Here is a 20,397-nt window from a genome sequence, read left to right on the forward strand (position 1 = left end):
TTCACCATGTCATTGGATTTAGGTAAAAAGTTGGGTGTAAAAAATACCAAATGCCCTTTCGTTGATTACTTTTTACAAATCCATTCAGTTTTCCACATTGATTCAATACCATCAAATATATATTTTTAGTTGAAATGACATGGAAACAACGTTAATTCGACCAGTTTTTGCACAGTGGGTTGTTCTTGTTTCAATTGAAGGATTCTAGCTTTAACTTGGGATTGATAGATAGTGAGTGACCTTATATACCAGATGTCCAGCTACAGTATATAACCCCAACAAACTGTTGGTCGAAACGGTAGAAGAGAAATGTAACACTTTATATGGATCATCCCCTTCAAATGATGTTAAAACGGTTAACAAACTATTAGTTCCACATGTCCATGACAGAATAGCGGGGGAGAAAGAAGGATGAGATGCCAAGACTCTGGAGATGTTCCCTCCCTTATCACAAGACCAAGATGCCTATTTGAGGGCATCACAACTGCCCAGCATTCAAGACATATATTATCTGGGCAGAATGACATCTGCACATTTCACTGATGATCTGATGCAGTGTCCCTAGTCTCAATGCAAAATAGTATTGCCTATACAGAAATGGCCATGATAGTTGGCAGGTAACTTTTCAAGAGGTATTTATGATTGAATTGATACAAAATGTGATTCTATAAACGAGTAGATGGTTACATAAGCTCACAACAAACACTAGGCGTCAGGGCATGGAAAAATAATTACCGAATATAATGCAGTACCTTGCAGTGTGAATAATCTGGTTTTAAACGTGTGTGTGCTGTATGTAAGCATGCATGAGAGACGAAGAGAAAGTGCGAGATAACATCCTATACTGTCATGGAGACAGTCTTAAACTGCCATGATCCATGCTCTTATTAAATGCTGGATTACAGCTCTGGGATTGTGGCGAGATTATTCATGTTTTTTTAAAACATCCTAATCCCTGTGTAATAAAGCAGAGGACGAAATGACAAGTGTGGTTTGTTGAGGGCACATTTTGGAGAAAGAGCAAGAGGGGCGAGAGAGGGAGAGAGCGAGAGAGAGTGCAATAGAGTTGAGCATGTGTGCAGTACACATGTGAGTGATGGAGAAGTGGTTATGAGAAGAGAAAAAATAGATGAGTAAGAAGTATTAAATTGAGTGACTGAAAGTAGCAGGTATTAAATCTCATAACACACACTGGCACATGCTTGTCTCAGCAAAACAGCTCTTGCTGAAGTTGCATGAACTAGCCGACCAGCCAGACTTGAATATACACTCTGGAAAATATTTCTACTGAAACATGGATAATTATAGGTCTCTCTCAGAATATATCTTTGAGTTCAAACCCAAGACATGTAAATGAGAACTTCCCTTAACCAGCTGTGTTTAGACGCAGATAGAACACTGCTTCGTTTTCAAGGAAGCATTACAAGGAAAATGTATGAGTTATGTGTGTTTGTTTCACTATGTGAAAGTTTGTTTACTCTAAATTATGTTGTTGGGGAAAGAGCCATCCACACAAAGAATGGGTACTTCAGTATTCTGATGCTAAACCCTGCTCCCTGTGTGGGTTTAAGGTACCACAGGTTCACATGAACAACAGGATTTAACATTTGCCCCATGCCACGTGCCAGACATGGTGTGCAACGCACCTAAAAGAGTCACTGAGATCTGAAGACGGGGCATGGACCAAGCCAGGAGTGTCTGAGACAAGCTAATTCTTCCAATATGAACCCTGTAAAGGGATCTAATCAAGTGTATGAAGAGGAGACTGAGTTAAGCAGTCACTCTTACTGATTACATCTGGGGCTGATGACCTCGTTGTGAGGGGTAAATATAAATGATTTACATTTTTGTTGCAGTGGCGACAACGAGTTGTGGTGCGCGGATACTAAATTAATATAGGGGAAACACTGTAAAGGCATGACTGTCCTACTGTGTTAACTGTTATGAACAATAAATTACATTCATAGATTTTGCCTGATTTCTGAGCATGGGAGCTGCATGAAATTCTTCATTAACTACTTTTATAGGCTTACAACATTTGCCATAACTCACCGCCTCTTCAATACAACTGCAAAGGAAAGCATGTGTACTTTATTGAGTCCCTAGCATGAAGCACAGAGCATGCGGCTTCATTCATAAAACAGACTAGCACTAATCAAGAGGCCCACATCAAACACTGGCAGATGAACTTATTTTTACATTCATTTGGAGAGCAGATGGATTGTTGGACATGCAGAGACAGTGAAGGAGGAAGAGACAATGACTACGAATAGCATCCAACATTACAGATGAGGAGAGAGGTAGGGATGGAAAGAAGTGGCGGTCAGTGCCGTTCTTTTCATGAGCATGGCCTTATTTCTATTACAGCATATTGGATGACTCTTTCATATTCCATTCACCCAGTTTAATGTAAAAGCAAAAGGTTTATTCTACTACATGATACTCAAACTTTACCTAAACCCATCACGAGGTTGCTACAATCTAGCCTATGAATGAAAGTTTACAACGTAGATGCACAAATGTCGAGATAAAATTTGAGATGACAGTGACACATTCAATAGCGCCTTGCACACTCTTGCCTGCATCTAGCTTATCTAGGGTGTAATCATTAGTCCAACAGTTGCAAATGAGAGTTTCTATTGAAACATTTAGGTGTGTTTATCCCCATTTGTTCCGTTTGCTTCTGTTTATGAAACGTTTTTCAACAGAATGGTCGGAATTTATTCACCCATAATCATGCGTAAACACAGTTCACTTTCATAGCAGCCACGTTGTATTCCTTCTCGCACCTATGCACACTCCTCCTCTCCTTGTCCCTTAGCTTGTGGACTTCAATGCACAACACATCAGCTGTATGTGACCAGGCGGAAAAAAACATTCCAAGCTTAACCACTACACACAGCCTACATCCGTTGTCACCATATTAGCTAAAGTAACGCCATAGTCAGCATAGCTAGTAGAACTAACACGTTAGTAAACCCGCTACAATCATGAAGTAAAGTTAGTGTACATTCAGTAAGCAGTTACAATGGCAGGCCCCAGTGGCAATAAATTATTAATACCGAAAGCTTACCTTGATTTGGAAGAGTTCCAGTGTTGTGTTGGATAGTCATAGCCAGCTTGCTAGCATAGCAAAAAAATGTCTGATTTTAAATGTGCTATCACTGCACAACACATTTCAAATGGGAATACAATGTCAGATGTTTTGTTTTTATACAACAACTTAATGTGCTATCACAGTGCTTCATCTAATAGCACAACCAAATGACCTGGATTGTAGTTGAGATCACAATAAAAGTACATAGTTCAAGTGAGATTCCGCACAGATACTTATATTTGTAAGATAACTTTAGGCTATTTACTGTATTACAAAAGGCATATTAAATTGTGTTAGGTTGACAACGCAACCAAATTTCAACATTTAAAGGAGATCTACTGTATCTAATGCTTGGATGGTTTCAACTAAGCCACTAGCTTAAATAAAGATTAGTTAGTTGCCTAGTTAAATAAAGGTGAAATAAATCAAAATAAACAACATTTAAAAATAATAAATTAACACTATTCTTTAACTTTTATTTTGGGTTTAGTTGGAGACGTGAATCCAACTTAACTTGTCGACGGTATTGCAAAAATGATATTGAATTGTGTTTGGTTGTCAATGCAAACAAATATCAACATTTGAAAGAGATTTATATTTTGTGCCACTGACTTAGGCTGAATTTAATTCCAGTTTGTCTACAAATCAATAATTGATATTCACATCTCTGTCTCAACCAAAAATAAAAGTTAAAGAATATGACAAAATAAAATAAAATATTAAAATGCGCTTTAAATAAAGTTTGATTTGATTTGGTTCTATTCTTTAACTTAGATTGTTGGTTGAAATAGCGACATTAATCCAACATATTCCTAATAACTTGAAGATTACATTTGACCAAAATTGAAATCCTAGGCCTATATTTTTTAAACAATAGAAGTTGATGACTTTGCAAATGCTATAATATTATAGGCCTAAATAGTATAATTGATGATATATGACGTATAGAGAATGGTTACATTTCATTTGCTCTGTTAAACCTACCGTTTGGAATGACTTTGATAGCAACAGTGAATGTATTCAGTTATTAAGAGATTTCTCAAAAATCACTGTTACAATAGCACACTGGTAGTAGTCAGTGACAAATATCAAAGCTAAGCAGGGCTGCTGGGCTTTGTTAAAACCTTGGATGGGAGACTAAATGGATAGCTGTGGAAAGATCAACTCTCCTGTAGGAGGTACTGCCCAGACTATATAGTTTTTCTGATAGTGGATATAACGTTGAAGCTCTGACATTGTTTCAAAGGTACAAATTCAACATATTTTATATGAGGGTTGGCTATGTTGAAAATTGGTTAACATGATGACATAATTCTGTGGTTTAAATTTGACCCTCAAAACAACACAGTTCACCTTGATGTCTTTTTGCGAATCCAATGTATTTTCCAGGTAGATTTCACGTCACAACAAATTACGTTGAAACAACGTTGATTCAACCAGTTTGTGCACAGTGGGGAGGATTTGGAGAGGAAAGGAAAAGATAACGAGAGGGTGAGAGTAGCAGGAACAAAGAGAGAGAATGGCCAGAAGAAAGACTACAGGCAACCAAGAGAGGGGAAGTGAGGAGGAGACAGGGATGGGATCCAAGAAGAATAAGGAGATAATGGAGATAAGCGATGGGAGGAAAAGAGAGAGGGCTAACTGCAAAGGCTGTCAAGGAGAGCTGGAGATTGTCGTCCTCCGTCCTGCTACCTTTCAAATCTAGATTAGCGTCTCCTCCCACCGGAGGAAGAATTCAAACATCATGAAAAATGTACAGCCAAAGGCTTTTAACAAGCCTGCCCTAAGCCCCTATCAAATACACACACACATCAAAATGCACAACACAGCCACTCCCAGTCCCAAACACACACACCCAACGGCATGCTCAACCCATAAAGTACAATCTACTGTATAACTCACTAACCTTGGAACCAGAACCAAGAGAATAACAAAAAAACTAAACATAAACTAAACAGTCAAGTGAATCAGCCCATAAGACGCATACGAATTCAAAAACTGTGCAGCAAATGTCAAATATATACAGTGCCTTCAGAAAGTATTCACACCCCTTGACTTTTTCCACATTTTGTTGTGTTACAAATCGGGATTAAAAATAGATTGAATTGTCATCTTTTTGTCAACGATCTACACAAAATACTCTGTAATGTCAAAGTGTAAGAAAAATGCAAAAAATCTTAAGACATTTATGAAAAACAAAACACTAATATGCTGTATTTTGAATACATACGTAAGTATTCAATACATGTTTGGCAGTGATTACAGCTGTGTGTGTTTCTGGGTAAGTCTCTAAGACAGAGTTCCCCTATTGTCGGCCCGTGTGTGGTTTTATTTGGCCCCCCAAGTTTTCTGAGCAAAATATATACATATTTTATTTTTATTATTGGACATAAAAGACTGTAAAAAAAAAACAGGAAATCAGCTCCAAGTGTTTTTAATTTAAGACATGTGTTCCCAAGTATTCCCACGCATAATAGAGAGACGTGATCATATACAAATGTAAGCAAGCAGTCTACGAATTATTATGTTAATAATAATAATTATGTTCTGGCCCCCCAACCATCCGCTCAAGAAAAAAGAAATCCACTCGTGGCTGAATCTAGTTGATGATCCCTGCTCTAAGAGCTTTGCACACTATCTTTTTTTAAATTCTTCAAACTTTGTCAAGTTGGTTGTTGATCATTATTAGGCAGCCATAGATTTTCAAGCCGATTTAAGTCAGAACTGTAACCAGGCCACTCAGTAACATTCAATGTCATCTTAGTAAGCAACTTCAGTGTATATTTGGCCTTGTGTTTTAGGTTATTATGCTGCTGAAAGGTGAATTAGTCTCCCAGTGTCTGTTGGAAAGCAGACTGAATCAGGTTTTCCTTGAGTATTGTGCCTATGCTTAGCTCTATTCCATTTATTTTTATCATAAAAGAAGTCCCTAGTCCTTGCCGATGACACACATACCAATAACATGATTCAGCCACCACCATGCTTGAAAATGTGATGAGGGGATGTCAGTGATGTGTTGTGTTGGATTTGCCCCAAACATAACGCTTTATATTCAGGATATAAAGATAATTTCTTTACAAACAGGATTCATGTTTTGGAATATTTGTTCTGTACAGGCTTCTTTCTATTCACTCTGTCATTTACACTAGGTTAGTATTGTGGAGTAACTACAATGTTGTTGATCCATCCTCAGTTTTCTCCTATCACAGCCATTAAACTCTGTAACTGTTTGAAAGTCACCATTTGACTCGTGGTGAAATGCCTGAGTAGTTTCCCTCATCTCCGGCAACTGAGTTAGGAAGAACACCTGTATCTTTGTAGTGACTGGGTGTATTGGTGCACCATCCAAAGTGTAATTAATAACTAATTTACATTTAGCCTCTTGAAATTATTTAGGCTTACCATAACAAAGGGGTTGAATACTTATTGACTCATTTCAGCTTTTTATTTTTTATTAATTTGTACAAATGTCTAAAAACATATTTCCACTTTGACATTATGAGTTATTGTGTGTAGGCCAGTGACACAAAACCTCAATTTAAATCCATTTTAAATTCAGGCCGTAACACCACAAAATGTTGGAAAAAGTCAAGGGGTGTGAATACTTTCTGAAGGCATTGTAGCACATGTGGTCTCTCACTATGGCAGGTGAGCTCAGGTTATAATTCACCTCCATGGGACAGTGCTCTCACAGGCATCCATCCAGCTGGCGAACCAACCGCACGGCACAGATTTTTTTAAAGCATTGAGAAACAACAACAGTGCGATAAGGTTTTCTATGCGCTGCTGCACAGTGTGAATGGTTGAGTGAGTAGCTGATCTCGGACGGGTGTTCTTCTGCTAGAGACGATGGACAGCATTGATTTCCTCCCTGACACATGAAAGATCCTCCACCAAGGAAACACTACTGTATGTGTGCTGAAAGTGTACACAGACGCTGCTCTAGGACTGCTCACTTCTTTGTTAGGAATGTATCAATGACAGTATCTACACTGAAAAAATAATTACCTCAGCAAAAAAATAAATGTCCTCTCACTGTCAACTGCGTTTATTTTCAGAAAACTTAACGTGTAAATATTTGTATGAACATAACAAGATTCAACAACTGAGACATAAACTGAACAAGTTCCACAGACATGTGGCTAACAGAAATGGAATAATGTGTCCCTGAACAAAGAGGCGGTCAAAATCAAAAGTAACAGTCAGTATCTGGTGTGGCCACCAGCTGCATTAAGTACTGCAGTGCATCATCTTCTCATGGACTGTACCAGATTTGACAGTTCTTGTTGTGAGGTGTTACCCCACTCTTCCACCAAGGCACCTGCAAGTTCCCAGACATTGCTGGGGGGAATGGCCCTTGCCCTCACCCTCCGATCCAACAGATCCCAGATGTGCTCAATGGGATTGAGATCCAGGCTCTTCTCTGGCCATGGCAGAACACTGACATTCTTGTCTTGCAGGAAATCCAGTACAGAATGAGTAGTATTGCTGGTGGGTCATGTCGGGATGAGCCTGCAGGAAGGGTACCACATGAGGGAGGAGGATGTCTTCCCTGTAACGCACAGCATTGAGATTGCCTGCAATGACAACAAGCTCAGTCCGATGATGCTGTGACACCGCCAGAGCACAGGCCTCAGTGTAACGCTCATTCCTTCGATGATAAACGCAAATCTGACCATCACCCCTGGTGTGACCAAATCGCAACTCGTCAGTGAAGAGCACTTTTTGCCAGTTCTCTCTGGTCCAGCGACGGTGGGTTTGTGCCCATAGGCGACGTTGTTGCCGGTGATGTCTGGTGAGGACATTACAACAGGTCTACAAGCCCTCAGTCCAGCCTCTCTCAGCCTATTGCGGACAGTCTGAGCACTGATGGAGGGATTGTGTATTCCTGGTGTAACTCGGGCAGTTGTTGTTGCCATCCTGTACCTGTCCCGCTGGTGTGATGTTCGGATGTACCGATCCTGTGCAGGTGTTGTTACACATGGTCTGACACTGCGAGGACGATAAGCTGTCCGTCCTGTAGCACTGTCTTAGATGTCTCACAGTACGGACATTGCAATTTATTGGCCACATCTGCAGTCCTCATGCCTCCTTTCAGATTGCCTAAGGCACGTTCACACAAATGAGCAGGGAACTTAGCATCTTTCTTTTGGTGTTTTCAGAGTCAGTAGAAAGGCCTCTTTAGTGTCCTAAGTTTTCATAACTGTGACCTTAATTGCCTACCGTCTGTAAACTGATAGTGTCTTAACGACCCTTCACAATGAAGATCTGTAAAGTTATTTGGATTTTTACTAATTATCTTTGAAAGACATTGTCCTGAAAAAGGGACTTTTCTTTTTTGCTGAGTTTATAAACACAACATGTAAAGTGTTGTTCCCATGTTTAGTGAGATGAAATAAAAGATCTCAGAAATGTTCCATACACACAAAAAGCTTATTTCTCTAAAATGTTTTGCACAAATTTGATTACATCCCTGTTAGTGAGCATTTCTCCTTTGCCAGGATAATCCATCCACATGACAGGTGAGGCATATCAAGAAGCTGACTAAACAACATGATTATTACACAGCTGCACCTTGTGTTGGGGACAATAAAAAAGCAATAAAATGTGCAGTAGTCACACAACACAATGCCACAGACATCTCAAGTTTTGAGGGAGCATGCAGTTGGCATGATGACTGCTGAAATGTCCACGAGAGCTGTTGCCAGATGATTGAATGTTCATTTCTCTACCATAAGCCACCTCCAACATAGTATTAGAGAATTTGGCAGTACGTACAACCGGCCTCACAACCGCAGACCACGTGTATGGCATTGTGTGGGCAAGCGGTTTGCTGATGTCAACATTGTGAACAGAGTGTCCTATGGTGGCAATGGGGTTATGGTATGGGCAGGTATACACTACAGACAACGAACACAATTGCATTTCATCGCAATTTGAATGCACAAAATTACTGTGACAAGACACTGAGGCCCATTGTGAGGCCCATTGTTTAAAGGTATCTGTGACCAACAGAGGTATATCTGTACCTCCAGTCATGTGAAATCCATAGATTAGGGCCTAAGGAATTTATTTCTGTCACGACTTCCGCCGAAGTTGGTCCCTCTCCTTGTTCGGGCGGCGTTCAGCGGTCGACGTCACCGGTTTTCTAGCCACCACCGATCCACTTTTCATTTTCCATTTGTTTTGTCTTCATTGTACACACCTGGTTTCCATTCCCATAATTATATGTTCCTTATTTAACCCTCTGTGTCCCACGTGGTTTTGTGCTTGTTTGTTCATTGTAAGTTGGTCTCATTTGTGAGCTTGATTATGTTCCTTCAATTTCAATTCACTGATTTCCTTCTATGAACTGTAACTCAGTAAAATCTATGAAATTCTTGCATGTTGCATTTATATTTGTGTTCAGTAAAGCTGTAATCGTAGTGTTATTTCCTAAAAGTGTGAATATAATGCTCTTTCAGATTGTTTTCCTTATAGTATCTTGAATCAGGTTTTGTTATTTTGTTCTGAATAAATGTTATTTCCATGTGAAGGTGAGGAGTGATCCTGTTTAAGTCAGTTCAATGGAACGTTAGAGTTGGGAAAGCCTAGACAACGGGTGTCAAACATCGACCCCAAAATCAGTGGATAGAGGACAATTTTTTGCCAATTTTGACGATTAGGAAATATGATACATTTTCAGTGCAGCCCTCTGGACCTCATTGGGGACAAATGTGACTCCCGAGGCAAAATGAGTTTGACACCCCTGGCCTAGACTATAAGGCCCTATATTTAAACACTCAATGACAATATCAAACATGTGAAAGGGCACTCACTTTCTTAGTGTACAGACACACAGGGAGAAAAGCAAAACTGCAGACCAAAGGAAAATATCAATGCTCTAGAGGGGAGAGGAGGGTGTGTTAAAGAGAGTGAAACTGTTGACTTCAATAGAGAAGAGTGTGCAAGAGAGTAAAGAGGAGACAAACACAAAGTCAACCACTGGACACATTAGTTTCCATAGATCTTCTACTTATCACTGTAATATTTCTCCTGGCTGTGTCTAGAGTGTTAGGCAACTGAGAAACTCAAAAGACATCCCGAGTGTTGGAGGAGAATGTTTCATTAAGGGTAATTTGCCAAACGAAACCCATTAACATTCAGCACAAGGCGTTCAGCTCTCTCATGTTTATCACAGTGGATGTGAAGGCAGGCAGTGGCTCAGGGAGCATTGTGATGAGTAGTGTGCCATCATGGCACTGACAGAGTACAAGATAACGATCGCCCTGTCGAACCCTGTCACTTGCTTCCCCTTCAGATCACTTCCCTCCCAGGCTTCACCCTCAGTGCTAAGCTAATTGGGTGAGGAGGGAAAAACTCTAAATGAAAGGGCTGCGGTCAGGTTTCCCTGTAAATGATTCAAAAACTTTGCTAAATCTCAGTGCATCAATTGACTGTGATGAACACACACAGGGTAGGCCTACAGTGAATACTGATAAGCGGGCGAAGCCAAACAAGAGTAACTGTCAAACCTCAACTGAACCTAGAAGAACAAACGGGTCCTGGCCTGAAGCCAAGCCAGCACCAGTTCATCAGCACGGACAACACAACACTTATATTGTTTATTTAACGCTCTGCACATAATGCATAGGAGTTGAGGACCAATTAATGGGAACCACAGATATGAGATGATTATGTGTTTATTATTTAATTTCTGTCCAGTAGTTCTTCCCAGTAGCAGTGAAAAGCAGAGCCAGTATATTTCTATGTGGCTCGAGTGAAATGCAGCTTTCATGGTTCCTCGTCAGAGAGAGATTCATTACCCTGCAGAGTTCAGGGGCCTGAGAAACTCCTCTCTTTATCACACCAGTGATTAAGTCTATTGATTTCCGCAGGGAAAAGTGGCTGCTCGGAGTCGAGGCCTGGCTACAAGGCTGATGTTGAGTCTCACTGTGTAGCAGTTGGGGAAGAGGGAACGCACGTTGACTTGCTGAACACAGTGCTACTGTAACAAGAATAACTTGCAGATGTCTTCCTCGGTGAATGCAACTGAAGTAGATGAAAGTAAACAATGTAAAGGAACATCTAAAAATATGTGGGACTGTCCGACCCATTCATTATAATATCAGGGTTGTATCTGGAGTCTGACTTCAATGGTCGTCTGATGATTCATCGTGGTCTCTGGGAGGGAAGCAGCAATCTGAAGGCCCACGCTGCAACACTTCCATATTTTATGTAGTTTATTTAAGTGATCATGTGTAGTTTATTTAAGTGATCCTGAGAAGCTGGTGTTTGGAGGATATATTGGAACGAGTGTTGTTAGGCCCGAGACAAAGTTGATATATCGTGCCAATATATCCTTCAAACACCAGCTTTTTACATTTATTTTACCTTTATTTAACTAGGCAAGTCAGTTAAGAACAAATTGTTATTTTCACCCTACTTTCCTGTATGTGACCGTGGACTGGATAAAAAGGAACAGTGGGTGAACAGTCTGTTCAGGGGCAAAATGACAGATTTATACCTTGTCAGCTCGGGGATTTGAACTTGCAACCTTCTGGCTACTCGTCCAATGCTCTAACCACTAGGCACCCTGCCGCCCTGAGGACATTTACATTTAAGAGGACATTATCACTTTTCTACAATGGGTTACCAACATATTCAAATAAAGATTGATATATTTTCATTAAAAACATTATTTTGATGAATGTATTCATACTATTTCATCCTTCCACAAGATATAGTCTAGACATAAATCTATGGTTGTTATCCAAGCCAGCTGGTCGTTCATTCTATCGGTTTGGTTGTTGAACACAGAGACGTGACCCAGTCGTTCAGTCTTTTTGTTTTGTGTCTAAGGACGCGACTCAATAGTTCATTCCAAATGTTCCATTGCCATATTGGCTGGCAACGTTTTTATCCCGTGCTTGCTAGCTAGCCAACTACGGCTAACTTACAGTCATGTTAAACAGTGAAGACGTAATAACAACGAAGTAGCTGCATTTGTTTAAACTGTTTTCTAGTGACATTTATTTGGATACATCCATAACAATGATCTAATGATGTGCGATTTCAGCTGGCATAGAAAATGTGCTCTCTCGTCAAACACTGTTGTTCAGAGGAGCTAGCCAACAACACAACTATCACAATCATTTCAAACTGAAGCTGGAAAGACTTCAAACTAGCTGCACTTTGTTTCATTTGAACCTGTTTTCTATTGATAGAAATGATGCTAATCTTGTCTTATCCCGACACGTTAATTACTATGGGACAGCTGGAGATCAAATTTGAATATTGAAACAATGTTGCAAATGTCAGAGAGAGACAGAAAGGTTTATACAAATCTCTGCTGTTGAAAACTAAATGTTAGTCTAAAAGAAATGTGAGATAATGTCTAGATGCTATTTATAGTGGAGATCAAGTTTAGAAATTGCCTGGTTGGGCTGATGAGAGAGTGGATTGCGAAGTCAGATAGAAAATAGGCATTTTAACGTCATAGATTTAGCCTGTGGTAACTTGTGAAATAGACACCAGCTGGAACGTGGTTTTAACCAATCAACATTCAGGATTAGACCCAACCTTACGTTATACATGTTTTTAGAGTTTGTTTTCACCTCACTGGCACAACACACAATATACCCTAACGCATGTGAGGTATGGAGAAATCTGGCCATGGAGTCATGAACCCACTTCCATACAACCTGATGTCTGTCATATGAGTACATGGGTGTGTCCACAGAAAATGAGATGGGCAATCCATGTTCATGAATGAAATACCCTCCCTGGGAGAGGTGTTACATTTCAGTAGGCTTTAAATAATAATTTGTTCTTAAGTTCTTAACTGACTTGCCTAGTTAAATAAAGGTTCAATTAAAAAAAAAAAATGTAAACCTGCAACTCAATATGAGGTCTTCTTAATGTTTTTTATACTCAGTGTATAACTTCCACCTGATTGGAGGTGGAAATAAAATCCTTTCTTTGTCAAGGATAACGTAGGAAACTAAAGGGATTACAGTATTGAAGTATCCATTGAACAGTGAACATTGAGGGACCATTGTCAGCTGGGTATTGCTACAGTCATCACGGATGTAATAAATACATAGATCAGGTCAAAATGACATACGGCAACCTTAAATTACATTCTGCACAACATAGATCAGTATCTACAGAACATATTTGCTTTTTATCCAGTCCACGGTCACATACGGGAAAGTAGGGTGTAAAAAAAATAGCGATATAGAAGATATAAAGTATCTTTTATCCTGGAAGTTATGAAAAACTACAATCTTTATCCAATCTTGAGCTGCAAACAATGCTTTGTTATTCAGATTTAAAAATGTAAAAAAAGACAGACCTTGTATGATTCTCACTGGGAATATTCAATGTTTTCCCCTTGCTTTAACAATATCATCTATGAGACTGAATGAAGTGACCTTCAAATTCCCTGCAGAGCCCACTGGCAATCCCCCTACTACCTTAGCTCTGTGTACATAATCCACAGCCAACAGGAGACTCGGAAACCTATTACAACTCCGCAATAATGCAAAGGTGTGTGTGTGTGTGTGTGTGTGTGTGTGTGTGTGTGTGTGTGTGTGTGTGTGTGTGTGTGTGTGTGTGTGTGTGTGTGTGTGTGTGTGTGTGTGTGTGTGTGTGTGTGTGTGTGTGTGTGTGTGTGTGTGTGTGTGCGCGCGCACCCCATATGTGCATACCTATGCATGAGTTATGGATAATACAACAAAGAGTCCACTATAAAGGATGGATGCATCAAAGGCTGATTATTGGCCACTAATCACTGTAACAGAACATGATGCGTTGCATGGGGAACAGGCTAAAACAGATGCTGGATGAGAAAACTGTTCTTTTGATGCATCATCATCTCCATGGTTGTTTTGATAACCCATCGTGAAATATTAACTGTTTACTACTCACTTAATGTCATATTGAATGTCAGAATATAGATATAACATACATTTCAGTAATTTAGCATACTGTGTTCAAGCCATGACATCACACCATGACACTATTCAATATGTGATGACATCATCTTTGCTAATGGACTGTTTGTTCAGATGAGGCAGTTAAGAGGGAGGCCTTGTCTAATAGAGAAGAGCACTGGGAACAGAAGTCCAAAGGTTAAAGGAACAGGCAGGACAATTAAGAGTGTACCTAAATACAATTAGCATACAAATGGTTAATAGTAAAACAAATACTGTATTGAATATTGAGCATGAAATAGAATGTATGTCCTACCATGCTTTGCCTCTTAGTTATACCATGCTTTCTTTTATCCACGTGACTAAAAACAAGTGATGCACTCGCAGGTAAAAGGCCACGTGTCAAACTCATTCTACAGAGGGCCGAGCGTCTATGGGTTTTCGCTCATCCCTTGTACTGGATTGATGAATTAAGGTCACTAATTGGTAAAGAACTCCCCTCACCTGGTTGTCTAGGTCTTAATTGAAAAGAAAAAACAAAAACATGCAGGCACTACGCCCTTCATGGAAATGAGTTTGACACCCCTGTAGTAGGCCTACTGATAATGATGTTTTAAAAATATATATCTTTCTGTACACAAAAAGGAAAAAAATCTAGAACCTAAAATGCTTCTTCAGCTGTCCCCATAGGAGAAACCTTTAAATAACTATTTTTTGGGATCCAGGTATAACCCTTTTGGTTCCAGGTAGAACCCATTCAGAACCAATTTTGCATAGGGTTCTACCTGGAACCTACCTGGAACCCAAAAGGGTTCTACCTGGAACCCAAAAGGGTTATCTTATGGGGACAGCCATATAACCTTTTTGGAAACCTTTTTTAAGAGTGTACCACATCTAAAAGTCATACATTGATATCAGGCCCTGGCCTATGTGAAGACACCAGAGCACTTCGAGAAGCTCTTTTCAAATGTAGTTGCAACTTTGGGGCTTCATCAAGTTAGCTGCACATGGAGATTGTGCTAGTAGGCTGTCCGTAGATACAGAAGCCTACCACAGCCGACCACTCACCTACTTATTGCCCTCAATCGTGTCTTATGCTCATAATTTCAATATTTTACACTGGAAACCAAAATTATAACATTTTATATAATTATTTAATTAAACATTTGCTTGAAAAATATAATAGTATGTCTAGAAAATGTGCCGTTACTTACCAGATATCTCTGTCTGTGGCACCCCGTTGAGAGTGAAGCCTTTACCGCTGTAGAACTGTCGGACATCCGAACAGCTCCGGGCTTTACTGCTCGCATTGTCCGCCGACAATGGGATAGCAGATAGACAAAGGAATAGGAGAGCCTGGAGAAAATCCATACTGACAACCAAATAGTAAGGTGTAGATCAAAGAGAACGAGTCTTGGCAATTAAAAATAAGTCCTACAAAGCCTCGTATGACATTCAACCGGTAGATAAAGCCTCCCTTGGCGGTGTATCTCGCTTTGGCGCGGAGGATACAGCTGGAAACACCAGCTGAGCAATCTGTCAGCGCTCCCCGGAGTCCTGTGACGACGCTGTGACTGTCAAGATGAGCAAGTCCTCGCAGTGATGAGTCTACTAGGCAGAACGGCTCTAGAAAAAAAAAGAAAATGAATTACTGTAATACGTGTTATCAACATCCACCAATACACCGAATAAAGGCTCTGCTACTGTCAGTGAAGAGTCACAGTAGTCTTTGATGAAACTGTATGGAACAGGTGAACTCTACAAATATCGGAGGTGTGTCAGGGAGAATAGCCCGAGTGTTGTGAGCTGATCACGTAGCACAGCCAGTATAGGATTGGAATCGCGCTGGGATACTCATGCGGAGCTGCTGTTTTGGTGCCGCCCCGCGGAGAACAGAGGATGCCACCACCTGCAGGTCAGTGCGTTTATGTTTTCTTTTTTTCCCCCCTTTGTTTGTTGTTGTTGTTGTTTTTTAAAGACATTTTTATTCATAATACAAAATCAACAACTTCGAATGTGCAGCGCTTTAATATTACGATTTATCTTTCTTCCAGAGCCAATAAAAACCTATTTGTTTGGTGAAAAATAAGTGTATAATTCTAGAAAAATCCCTCGAGATTTCGCGTTATGGAGATGAGCTCAAATGCATTCACTGTTGGCTCTTGAAAGTCCACACCATCTCGAGGCTACTGGATGGGATAAAGATGTAGGCTCTTTATTTGTATACCCTGCAGTATAACTTTCATACAAAGCAGGAAATGTAAAACTTGTAGCGTATTTGAGGTTTAAAAATGCCTCTGAAGTTTGTAATTTTCACTTTATAATTTCAGACTTTCCCTTACAAAAAATTGTATCAACCCCTACAAAAATGTCCATTTATTATAACCCACATAGTAATTCAGATGTTCTGTTGCAGCATAATTATTTTCCTGTTGTAGCAAACTGTCTCAAATCTAGATATGTACCATGACCACAATAGGACAATACTTTCTGTTCATCTGTTTGAGTTCCGTGCATAATACATTTTTTACCCACAGGTGTCCATAAAACACAATGACAAAACTCACATAATTGCACCGAACGAAGTGTCTTCATTCATTCTCTACACACATTCCCATTGACATAGGTCTACTGTACTGTACACACTCATTTCCAAGCATATAATCCGATTGTCAGCCGTATCTCCCTGCATGGCACAAAGATGGGTACAGAAGCCTGAGAGGTGGGAGTTGGTGGGTGGGAGGTCCTACCAGCCACTAAACTGTATGTGTGAAATGACAGTGTAATTACATGTACAGGGGACACATCTAGTCTCTCACTAACCACACTGTAATCCCTGTTACAGTGTAGCCTGCCAGGGTCTGTACTGGATTAACATGGGGTCGTCGTGAATTGGGACACAGCCCTCTGTGTGTGTGTGTGTGTGTGTGTGTGTGTGTGTGTGTGTGTGTGTGTGTGTGTGTGTGTGTGTGTGTGTGTGTGTGTGTGTGTGTGTGTGTGTGTGTGTGTGTGTGTGTGTGTGTGTGTGTGTGTGCGTGTGTGTGTGTGTGTGTGTGTGTGTGCGTGTGTGTGTGTGTGTGACAGAAGTGCAAAATGTATTCCTTAGGCCAACCTGGACTCAGGGAGAGATGTAACATAGTAAATGTAAATCCTGGACACTCCAATTAGTATGATGTATTACGTTTCTTATGGTATGTATTCATTTGTGGATGTCCAGGTTAGGGTTAGGCTTAGCTAACATGCTAAGTAGTTGCAAAGTAGTTCAAAAGTGTTAAGGTGTTGCAAATGTCTAATTAGCAAAAATGCTAAATTTGTCCAGGATGAGATTCAAATGTGCAACCTTATGGTTGCTTGACGTTTGCATTTAATTCCCACCTATCCTTCCCGACCAACAACCTTAATTTCCTTTTTGCCTTAAAGTAGCCTTCTGTCTTTTATATAACCATAGCAAACGTAACATACCTTACTAATTTGAGTGTCCCGGACAGTGTTACGTCTAGTCTAATACTCTGTTACGCCCATCCAGGCTGCATAGCCCTACAAAGCGAGACAGTTAGAAGACAGAAAGGGCAAGGCACTGATATTTGTCAGTGAAAGGCTCTTGGCAGAGTTCCCTCCCTCTCTCTCTCTCTCTCTCTCTCTCTGACTGAGAGTGGCAGCCACATTTTGAGTGTACCCATGCCAGGAGGTTGTTACTAGTTCCTACAGCCACAAAATGAAAATTGGCGAAATTGTAAAAATTCATGATAACAAACATTTGCTTTTTGGTCTAATTCAAGCTCAGTGTTAGGCATAAGGTTAGCAGTGTGTTTAAGGTTACGGTTAAGGTAAGATTTAAAATCAGATTTTAAGAAGATAAATTATATAAATAAGCAAGGCTTAGCCCTAATCATGACTTTGTGCCTGTGGTAACTACTGACGAACATGCCAGGAAGTAAAAGCAGGAAGTGTACCCTTCAATCTGCGCTGTGATTTGTTGAGTCAAATTAACTGACATTACAAAAAATATATATCGAAATATATTTTAGATTTGATATTCTTCAAAGTAGCCACCTTTTCCCTAGCTTTGCACACTTTTGGTATTCTCTCAACCAGCTTCACCTGTAATGCTTTTCCAACAGTCTTGAAGGAGTTCCCACATATGTTGAGCACTTTTGTTTGCTTTTCCTTCACTCTGCGGTCCAGCTAATTCAAACCATCTCAACTGGGTTGAGGTTGGGTGATTGTGGAGGCCAGGACTCCATCACTCTCCTTCTTGGTCAAATAGCCATTACACAGCCTGTGTTGGGTCATTGTCCTGTTGAAAAACAGATGATAATCCCACTAAGCGCAAACCAGATGGGATAGCGTATCGCTGCAGAATGCTGTGGTGGCCATGCTGGTTAAGTGTGCCGTGGAATTCCAAAGTAATCACTGACAGTGTCCCCAGCAAAGCACCCCCACGCCATCTCACCTCCTCCTCATTGCAGCAATTTGACCATGAAGGCCTGATTCACGCAGTATCCTCTGAACAGTTGATGTTGAGATGTGTCTTTTACTTGAACTCTGTGAAGTATTTATTTGGGCTGCAATTTCTGAGGCTGGTGACTATAATGAACTTATCCTCTGAGCAGAGGTAACTCTGGGTCTTCTTTTCCTGTCGCGGCCCTCGTGAGAGCCAGTTTCATTATACCGCTTGATGGTTTTTGGGACTGCGCTTGAAGAAAAGTTCTTTATTAAATGTTATGTATTGACTGATCTTCATGTCTTAAACTAATGATGGACTGTCGTTTCTCTTTGCTTATTTGAGTTGTTCTTGCCATAATATGGACTTGGTATTTACCAAATGGGGATATCTTCTGTATACCACCCTTACCTTGTCACAACACAACTGATTGGCTCAAACATATTAAGGAAAGAAATTCCACAAATTAACTTTTAACAAGGCACATTGTTAATTGAAATGCATTCCAGGTGACTACCTCATTTTTTTAAACCTTTATTTAACCAGGCAAGTCAGTTAAGAACAAATTCTTATTTTCAATGACCAACAGATTTGTATCTTGTCAGCTCGGGGGTTTGAACTTTCAACCTTCCGGTTACTAGTCCAACGCTCCACCACTAGGCTACCCTGCTCTCTGTGGCCGATGTGAATAAAACTTCTAAACAGGTTAACACTTGCAAAGACTCCGGGCCAGACGGAATACCAGGGCGCATTCTCAGAGCATGTGCAGACCAGCTGGCAAGTGTCTTCCAAAGCTCAACACCAAGCACCCTGGGACTGAACACCTCCCTCTGCAACTGGATCCTGGACTTCCTGATGGGTCGACCCCAGGTGGTGTTGGTCGACAACAACACCTCAGCCATGCTGACTCTCAACACGGGGGCCCCTCAGGGGTGCATGCTTAGTCCCATCCTGTACACTATACAGTGAGTATACCAGACATTAAGAGCCCCCCCTCCCCCTTTTGCCCTAAGAACAGCCTGAGTTTGTTGGGGCATGGACTCGAAAGCACTCAACGGGGATGCTGGCCCATGTTGACTCCAATACTTCCCACAGTTGTGCCAAGTTTGCTGGATGTCCTTTGGGTAGTGGACCATTCTTGATACACACGGGAAACTGTAGAGTGTGAAAAATCCAGTAGCGTTGCAGTTCTTGACACAAACCGTTGTGCCTGGCACCTTGTGGCACATGTACACAATCATTGTCTCAATTGTCCTTTAACCTGTCTCCTCACCTTCATCTACACTACACTGATTGAAGTGGATTTAATAAGTGGCATCAATAAAGGATCATAGCTTTCACCTGCGTACACTTGGTCAGTCTATGTCATAGAAAGTGCAGGTGTTCTTAATGTTTTGTATTCTCAGTGTATATACACACTATACACACACTCACTCACACACACACTGACACTCTCATGCAAAACCCACACACCTTCACATACACTACATACGCCCACAACACACACACACACATACCGACACAACACATACACACACACACACACTCACATGCACATACACACACACACACTTTTACACTTATAATTTGTTTTTGCTACTCTGTTCTTTATTTTACTCATATTATTATCTATCGTGATCCCTAGTCACTTTACCCTGCCCCTGCACATTGATCTGGTACTGGCATTCCCTGTATGTAACTCCATTCTTGTGTATTTTATTACTCTTGTGTTACTATTTTTATTTTTTTTATTTTTTTACTCTGCGTGGTTGGGAAGGGCTAATAAGTAAGCATTTCACACTAAAATCTACACCCGTTGTATTCGGTGCATGTGACAAATACAATTACATTTTTTTTATTTGATTTTGATCAGCCCCATAGTCTCATTTCTGAGCTTAATGGAGCAGAATAGTCCAATCACTGCACATGCCTCACATGCA

The 20,397-nt window shown here is 40.4% G+C and overlaps 1 protein-coding gene across 1 annotated transcript in view; it reads right to left on the bottom strand.

The window, feature by feature from the left end:
- The window catches only part of LOC118358670 (glypican-1-like), a 59,222-nt gene extending 43,331 nt beyond the window's left edge, over positions 1 to 15,891 (bottom strand). Inside the window, exon 1 of the mRNA XM_052480448.1 lies at positions 15,228 to 15,891. Within this exon, the coding sequence (XP_052336408.1) occupies positions 15,228 to 15,384 (157 nt within the window). The 5' untranslated portion in view covers positions 15,385 to 15,891. The remainder of the gene's footprint in view (positions 1 to 15,227) is intronic.
- Between the last annotated feature and the right edge of the window lie 4,506 nt (positions 15,892 to 20,397).

The sequence above is a fragment of the Oncorhynchus keta genome, chromosome 26 (assembly GCF_023373465.1).
Source record: "Oncorhynchus keta strain PuntledgeMale-10-30-2019 chromosome 26, Oket_V2, whole genome shotgun sequence".
In the NCBI taxonomy this organism is placed as follows: Eukaryota; Metazoa; Chordata; class Actinopteri; order Salmoniformes; family Salmonidae; genus Oncorhynchus; species Oncorhynchus keta.